This window comes from Elephantulus edwardii, unplaced genomic scaffold (assembly GCF_000299155.1).
Source record: "Elephantulus edwardii isolate Elephantulus edwardi_28Jun2011 unplaced genomic scaffold, EleEdw1.0 scaffold00258, whole genome shotgun sequence".
NCBI classification, from domain to species: domain Eukaryota; kingdom Metazoa; phylum Chordata; class Mammalia; order Macroscelidea; family Macroscelididae; genus Elephantulus; species Elephantulus edwardii.
Window position 1 is genome coordinate 1,376,746 of NW_006400008.1, and position 9,099 is coordinate 1,385,844.

Sequence of the window (9,099 nt, forward strand, 5' to 3'; positions counted from 1 at the left end):
ATTTTAAATATTTTTATTAATACCAATTTTTAGAATTATTTTTAAAAAAACAATTTACATAAACAACTTTTTTATGTAAACCTCAATCTAAATCATATGAAAATTTGTATATATTTCTTTTAAAATCTAGGAGGATAATACTCTATGTATTGTTATTCTTCACATGACCTCTAAGTAGCACAAAGGTGAAATGTGATAGTTGAATTATTGTCTAAGCCAGAGACAGTATCTAAGGCAGTGTCTAAACAGAAAGCTATGAAATTTGATTAATTTAACTTAACTTTCTTAGTTTTAGTAAGTAAATTTTTGAAGTGAATTAAATAATTTATACATTTTCTTTTTTGCCGAAAAATAAAGTATTTATATAACAATTTTCCATTTAAATGAAGATCTAAACTTCTTAAGAAATCTTAGGAATATAAGCTATAAACATAAGATATGTTATAATTCCATCCTAATGCAATCAAATATAAATTTATAATAATTTGAATCCTTTTGCAATGAGAATGAATATTTATATTGAGTTTGATTAAATATTTCCAAAAAAAGCAGTGTGTGTGTATTTTTTTATTTTTTAAAATGTTAAGAATGAATCATAGAACTTCATGATTAAAGAATAGACTCTGGGAAAAGTATTAAGTAACTTATTAATTTTCATTGGATTCCAATGTCATAATTTAACTAGATTGTCAAGGTTAATCAACATTTTTTATATTAATAGAGAAAAATCTTTCATTTTAGAAACTCTCTACCTTGTAATTTTGCAGAGCTTATAAAGCAACATGATTTTATATTTAAGGATAGATGAACAAAATAGAATGATACATGGAATTGTTAACGTTTTGTGTAGAAAATAGGAGAGTTGTTTTAAAAAAATAGGGTCAGTTTGGTAAGTAGAAATAAATTTTTAAATTGATAAAAATATACATGTCACAGAAAAATATATTCACTTGAATTAATTTAAAATATTCTTTAATTTTTATATGTGGGTGTATGTATACATGTATACAAATGTGTGACTATGTATTACAATTTTCATGGGATTGCAAGAAAACTTACTATCTATTCGTATAACACTAAATAGAAATTGGCTTAAAAATAATGATTTTCTGAGACATTCCTGAAAAAAGACTTAAACATCTTAATTTTTAGCATTCTTCAAATATTTTTATGTATTATTTAAAAATTTTTAAAAACACATTTCATGTCATTTTAAGGGATTTTCATGGATTTAAAGAAATGAGGTGATTTTTAAAATTACATAAATCATTTCTGCCAACTTAGTTTTAAAAATAAGAAGGAGTGGGATACCTCACGGTTAAGGTATCACAAGGGAGCTCTACTGTTCTAGTGGTAAGAAACTGCACTGCAATCACAGAGACACACAATTTGAATCCACCAGTTGTTCCATGGGAAAAAGACAGTGTCCTCCTGTGCCATATACTGCCTCGGAAAACCCACTGGATGATCAGCAATGCTTCCAACTTGACAGCTCACAGCAACAGCAGCAATAATACATGTTTAAACATTAACTGCTAGGTCAGAAAATATATTGTTTTGTTTCTAGATATATCTACAAGCATAGATTATATAGATGCATTATATAAATATTACAAAGGCATACAGTTCAAATCCACCAGTTGCTTTGTGATGACAAGATGGACAATCTTTTGACTTAATGCCTCTGAAAACCTACTGGAGGGTCAGCTATGAGTCGATTTCAGTTGGACTGGACATAGCAACAGTCCATTGAGTGATGTATGTTAAACATCCAAACTCTTGAAATTCTGCTAAAACCAGAAGTTCAGCAACAATGAGATACTTTTTGGCCATAAAAATTTCCCCCCATTCTTTCTGTTCGTATTGTTTACAGGGTCCCTTTACTTACTGTTCCCAATATTAAGGAATTATCTTAGTTTACAGAATTGACAATGCATGGAAGGAATCTGATTTTTTTTTTTTGTAACTTTTTGCACGTTTGCAAAAAAAGTGTTTATTCTTAAAGATAGGTTCTTGTGAAATTTGAATTCATGTTAGTGGCATATTTGAAGTAGCAGTATATCCATAGTTCTGCTACATATAATAACAAATAATTGTTCTTTTTAGAAATATGTGCTTCTTAGGAGAATTTAAAATGTTACCAAGTTAGTGGGAGAATATGGCATCTTCTGGTTTCATGATCATTAGAAGGAGACCTTCATTTGCCACTCTGCTGAAAACAGAGAAGGGAAGGATCTTATACAAATGGATACAGGTTAAAATTTATCTATTAGAGACTAGGACATTAAACACCCAAAATTTTAAAAGACGAATTTGAGATTAAAAATCCTTTAAAAATATATTCCATTAATTGTTACTTTTTTCTCATTTTCTGAAACCATGAAGTAAGTCATTAATCCTGCAAGTTTACAGATTATTGAATTAAATTGACCCTTACTTGAATGCAATTATTTCTGGATGACATTCTATACTGTTAACTGATATTACTTCGACTAAAAACATTTCATAACCACTTTGCCATGTGACAAAAGGGTACATTTCCCTTCAATAAAAGAATTATATGTACTGATAAAAATAGCTTTCCAAAATCATTTTTACATTTAAAGGATAATGAGAATGTTATCTCAATTCTGTCTTTATAATACTCTCATACTGGTTGATAAGGTCTTTTGTTGTTTCTTAATTATGAAGAAAAGTATTTTTGGCTTTATCTCTGCTCTTGAGGTTGAAGCTTCTTTGCTTTATTACAGTACATGGAGTTTGGGAGGAGTGGTCTCCATGGAGTTTATGTTCATTTACATGTGGTCGAGGCCAAAGAACGCGAACGAGGTCATGCACCCCTCCTCAGTATGGAGGAAGGCCATGTGAAGGACCTGAAACACATCATAAGCCTTGTAATATTGCTCTCTGTCCAGGTGAGATTATTCTTCATTTAATGAACTTTGCATTTGTGTACTTTATTTATGACCCTTGAATTTAAGAGTAGAACTTCATTCTATTACCTTAAAAGATGTGTTCTCTGGCTTGACAAGCTTTGTGTCAAAAAACTGCATTCTGTCTCAGATTCTAAACTAGCTGCTGGTATTATATTTCTTGGGAAGAATACCATTTAAGTCTTAAGTTAATAGGATTTTTTATGAATGTGTTTATTATAATCCATACTGAGTTATCTACATTTGGTTTTCCCTGCTAAGAAAATTATAATCTCAAAGCCTTGAAATTGATCACTGCCTTTATTTTATAACTAGAGAGAGTATTTTAGAGGTAGTGTCTCCAGTGTTATTCACAAACATTCAAATAAAGGGTGACAATATATGAAAGTAGCACTTAAATATGAGACTTTCTAGATTTACTGCAAGATAGGAACAATGCTGAGATCATAAATGCTATGTGATCTTCATAGATCTTCATTGTGAAGACTATTCTGTTCTGAAAATATGTCCTATAATTTATTTTTATTTTAAAATGTTTCAATTCTGTATTACCTCATTAAGTCACTCATTATACTGGAAAAAAGTCTTGAAAATGTTGTTCAGGTTATTCAGACATTCAAACAAACAAAAATACAAAATGCCTAAGACTGGTTTTTAGATTCAAGGACTCCTAGATTATGTGGGTCAGGAATGTACACAAATAAATGATAGAATTCTGTAGATTAGCACAGGCAAATTTTATAGAAGGATATCTTGCTGCTGCTGTTTGTTGTCATCCAATTGATTCAGTCCCCACTGGTTACATAGATCTGTGATACATGAGGATTGCTTGATTGTGATCTTCAATAGAAACCTATTGTTGTCAGAGTTTGTCTTCAGCAGTTGAGGCCAGGCAGGTGAGAACTGCCATCTGTTGTGGCCTAGTGACAAGAATCTGCACTGTAATCCCAAAGCACTTGATTTGAGGCCACCTGTTGTTCTTGCAGTTCAAAGATGGGTAATCTCATCCCCTGTAATTAACTGCCTCTGAACCCACTGGAGGGTCAGCTATAAGTAGGTTCCAACTCTATTACACAATAACTACAAGTTAACAGCGGAGCACAGTTTTCTCCACCTAGAAGAAAGTCCCTTTGTGTTTTAAAAGGTATCTGATCATGTGGATCATAACAAACTGTGGCTAAAATTGCAAAGAATAGGAATTCCGAAACACGTATACTTATGTCAAGAAGATGTTGTCTGAACAGAACAAGGGAACAGAGCATAGCTTGGAATTGGGGGAAATGCACATCAGGATTGTATCCTTTCTCCATACCTATTCAATGTGAATGCTGAGCAAATCATTTAACAAACTTAGCTTTACAAAGAAGAATGTGGTATCAGGATTGAAGGAAGACTCAAAGACCTGAGTTATGCAGATGATATACTTTGCTTGTTGAAAGTGACCTGACACGTTTGACTCAGAGGATCAAGGACTACAGCCTCCAATGTGAATTATATCTCAACATCAAGAAAATAAAAATCCTCACCACTCACCCAATGAGCAGCATCTTGATAGATGAAGAAGAAAAGATTGAAATTATCAGTAACTTCATCTTTCTTTCTTGGATCCATAATCAATACCCTTGCTACCAATTGTCAGGAGATCTGTGGAAATAGAGCATTGGAAAAGTCTTCTGTCAAGGATGTGGCCCAAATCCTGAGGTGCAATGATGTCAGTCTAAAGACCAAGGTGCACCTAATTCAAACCTTAGTCTTCCCAGTCACCTGCTATGTATGCTCTAAAAACTCGATAATAAATAAGGATGACAGGAGAGAAGGATGCCTCTAAGTTATGATGTTGGAGCAGAGTGCTGAATACCTTATAGACTGTCAAAAGAACAAGCATGTTTCTTGGAGAAAGTGAAATTAGAGTGTTCCTTGGAGGCAAGGATGGTAAAGTTTTGTATGAAAACTTCGGCATATTGCAAGGAGAGCTTATCCCTTGGAAAGGGACATCATGTTTGGAAAGGCAGAGAAGTCAGCAACATAGAAGAAGATTTCCTATGAGATGGATTGACATGATGATTGTAGCAATGGGTTCAAATGTGTCAGAGATGTTGAAGATGGCAAAGGACAAGGGAGAGTTCAGATCTGTTGTTCATAATATTGCTATATGTCATCTTTGACTAGATAGCACTTAACAATAACAACAGAGGACTTAAAGTGAACTCTGGTTGCATCGTCTGTAGCATTTTGCACTGCAAATAAAAAACCTGCACATCTCTAGCTGTTCAAATCAAACAATATCTCTTAGGGAGAAAGAAGTGCAATTTCTTTCCATTAAGATCTCTATGCAGTGAATGGTTGCTGTGAATTGTAACAAACTCAACTATTTTGAATTTGAGAAGAATGGAAAAACCTGTTGCCATTGGGTTGATTTGATTCATAGTGATACTCTAGAACAGGGTAGAACTATCCAATAGGATTTCCAAGGCCTTAAGTTTAACGGAAGTAGACAACTACATTGTTCATTCGAAAAGCAGCTGCTGGGTTTGCACTAGGGTTCTTTTGATACCTGCACTTAGCCATTGCACTGTGAGGGCTCTTTAAAAGAGGATAGACATCTTAGAAACTCATTGAGTCAGAATCAAGCCATAGTTTACCTTCCAACAGGTTGTTTTTTTTCTTTGAACCACTAGAGAGGGAAGTGGGGTCTTTGAGACAGCAGTGCAATTCTCTATAGACTATGCCATCAAAACTGCCTCTTTGTTATTAGAAAAGAAATTGGAAGCACCCATGAATCACAAATGGCAAGAGCAAACATAGAAAATGCCAGTATAAACCATTGCACTCGTACTGGGGAGTTCCTCATTGGTACATTTAGTCAAATTTATACATATAAGCAATATGGCTAGACTCCTGATAATGTGTTCCAATATTCATATTCAGTCTCGTTGGCATTATAAATTCCCTGTATAGATCTCATGTGATGAGTCACTCTTTCAGAGTTATTATGTTTATTTGAAATATTAAAGTTTTCTGAAAGACTAAAAACAAAGTGAATATAGGCAATAGTCATCTAATATGATTGTTTCCTTTTAGTTCATAAAAGAACTGCCACTAAGGAGCTTCTGGCTCCTTTTCTTAGTTGTACTCAGGTAAAGATATAGTTGATTTATTAAATAGCATCATCATTACCTACATTTTTTTTAAAGTAAGACAATACAGAATCAGTGTAACTATCAATATTGTTGTTGTTGTTGTTGTTGTTGTTGATTGTCTTTAAGTCAAACACGACTCATAGCAACCCTATGAACAAAAGGCCTGAAGCCCCTCTACAGCTATTCACATTTATCAAAGTTCATAGAGTTTCAGGAGGCATCCCCTCTACAGCTATTCACATTTATCAAAGTTCATAGTTTCAGGAGGCATGTTATTTAGGAAGTGGATGCCACTCCTGCTTCCAAATATTGAGTCATCACATTAATGATTATGTCCATTATTCCCAAAGAAATACTAGCCATGTTTTTTATTCTCATTTCTATTTAATAAAAATACAAATAGACACACACATTTATATATGTTTATCTCTGTGTGTGTAGTTGTTGTTGATTGCCTTCGAGTTGAGCACAACTCATCGTGACCCTATGAACAAAAGACCTGAAGCCTTTCTATAACTATAGATTCTCAAAGTTCATAGAGTTTCGAGAGGCATGTTGTTTAGAAAGTGGATGTCATGCCTGGTTCCACAATACATTACATTATGAGCTGCCAAAAGAACCAAAAACTTTGTCTTTGAGGAAGTGGAAACAAGGTGTTCCTTAAAGCTCAAGATGGTGAAATTTTTTAACATGCTTTGGGCTTGTTGTCAGAAGGGGCCAGTCCTTGGTAAAAGATACCATATTGGTAAAGGCAATGAATCAGAGAAAGATGACAACCCTTGAGAAGATGGACTGACAGTGACTGTAATGATGGCCTCAAGCAGGTTGGAGATCGTGAGGATGACACAGGATAGGGCACGCCTCAGATCTGTTGTTCACAGGGTCCACTGTGAGTCATAGTGGTCCTGATGATAGCACCTAAAAGTAACAAGTACTAACATACAAAATAAGAAGGTCTGATGAATAGATAGCTGTGCTTCCAACTCAAAGGCCAGTGGCTCAGATCCACCAATTACCCCAAGGGAGAAAGTTAAGCAATCTCCTGTGCCGTTTACAGTCACTGACATCCTATATAGCATGAGCTGTAAGTCAGTCCTGACTCAACAGCATTAAGCTGAAGTACTAAAAGCATCACAGGTTTTTATCAGAGCTTACCACAAACAATTCACTCTCGATGTTACTCCCCAAACTTGGAACCAGTCAAAGTCAGGATACAACCCCAGATGGCCTACAGCTTCTCTATATGAGCAAATCATGAAGAGATACAGAGTTTACTGACAGGTAGCAGCTATGCTAGGAACCAACAACATCCCTTCTAGCCAAATTCCCTATTATTTTGCTCACCAATCAAATAATTACTGAAAATTTTTAGTAAAGGTCTCCAACTCAGCTATTTCTCATTCATTTTGTGGCTTCTCATGTCCCCAGTGTAACACATCTCTGTCTTCTTCATGTCAACTCAGACTCCTCTCCAAAACAGCAGTTGCCATATACTCACTGCAAAATGTTCATCTTGAGCTGCAGGCCATGCAGAACCTAAGTCACCCTCTACACATTGCGAAGAAGCGGATGGGTGGCCACAATCTTCTTGGTATTACAGTGGGAATAGTTCTCTTTTGGAAACGCCAGGCCAAGAATATGTCCCCTACTCAACCACTCCTTGTCATATCAATATTTGAAGCCAGGTCTCTGATCTGGAGGGTCTTTGCACTTCTTGCCATTAGGCAAAGGAATATGGCTCAAATACAAGCTGCTCACCAGGACAAAGATGGGAAATCTCCTCCCATGTGACTGGCTTCCTCTGAAAACCCTCTGGAGGGTCAGCTGTGGGTTGGTCTAACTCAGTAGAACCCAATAATAACAGAAATATAAAGTTTAGAACTTTTGTCTCCTCATTTCTGAGCCATGGCATTTACATAAAATCACATATAGTTTAACTTTATTTGTCTGATGGAATTATAAAAATTAGATTATATGAGGAAATTAAAAAATAATAGCTAACTTAAAATATTTCTTAAAACATTAGGCTTTGATATTTAGTTTTTCTTTTTAACCTCTTTTACTCAATTTCTTTTAGAAAATTACATAATGATGTTATTTAAAATGTTACACACAAAGCCTTTGAGAGTCTACATTATCAGATCTCCTAGAAGTAAAATAGTTGAATATAAAAAGAAGACTAATATGTTAGAATTAAAATAAGCAAGCTCATTTTTACATTAATACAGTTATATCTTTGTAAATCAAGAAGTTAGCCACATGTTTTCAAACTGATTCTTTTTAATAATGTTACAATATCATTAGATTCATTCCAAGAACATTAAAACAAGATAACTTTTCTGTAGACCTTTCATTTTCAGAAGTTAGAGAACTTAATAAATTTATCATTTGCCATTTCTTTTTTCTAAATAATTTTTTATTTTTTTTTATTTTTTTACAGAGTTGTCATTTCTTAATCTATGTGTGTGTTCTTTCATTTAGTTGCATTGAAAAACATGCAAAATATTTTTAACAATTTTTGTTCATTTTTTTATTTGTGTATGTGTGTACTGTCAAATCAGATCTGACTGGTAAAGAAGGTGATTGCTTCTCCTTCTCTAGCAGAGTGTCTGGTGGATTCAAACTGCAATGCCTCTAGGATTGCAGTGCAGCTTCTTGCCACTAAGCCACCAGAGCTCCCTAACATACCAAATTCTTACCATAATACCCTGATTAATTTATTTTCCTTGGTTGAAGTTTATATTTCTCCCTTATACTTTGAGGTGAGAATAGACTATTTCACTGAGATCATATAAAGAGTGAAGAAGGAAATAATGAAGCAGTGGTTTACAGAATTCCTTCGTCTAAGTTATGAGTAGTAATCATATGGAAAAATGGGGTTGCCTTTATAGTAAAAAAAGTAATTTCTAGATCCATCTTGAAGTACAACATTGTGAGTGACAGGATTATACCCATACGCTTACAAGGAAGTCCAGTAAATACCACTATCATTCAGATATATGCACCAACAACCAGAGCCAAAGAAG

The 9,099-nt window shown here is 34.1% G+C and overlaps 1 protein-coding gene across 1 annotated transcript in view; it reads left to right on the top strand.

Moving 5' to 3' along the window:
- The window catches only part of BAI3 (brain-specific angiogenesis inhibitor 3), a 1,132,296-nt gene that overhangs the window by 450,774 nt on the left and 672,423 nt on the right, over positions 1-9,099 (top strand). Inside the window, exon 4 of the mRNA XM_006899477.1 lies at positions 2,751-2,915. Within this exon, the coding sequence (XP_006899539.1) occupies positions 2,751-2,915 (165 nt within the window). The remainder of the gene's footprint in view (positions 1-2,750; positions 2,916-9,099) is intronic.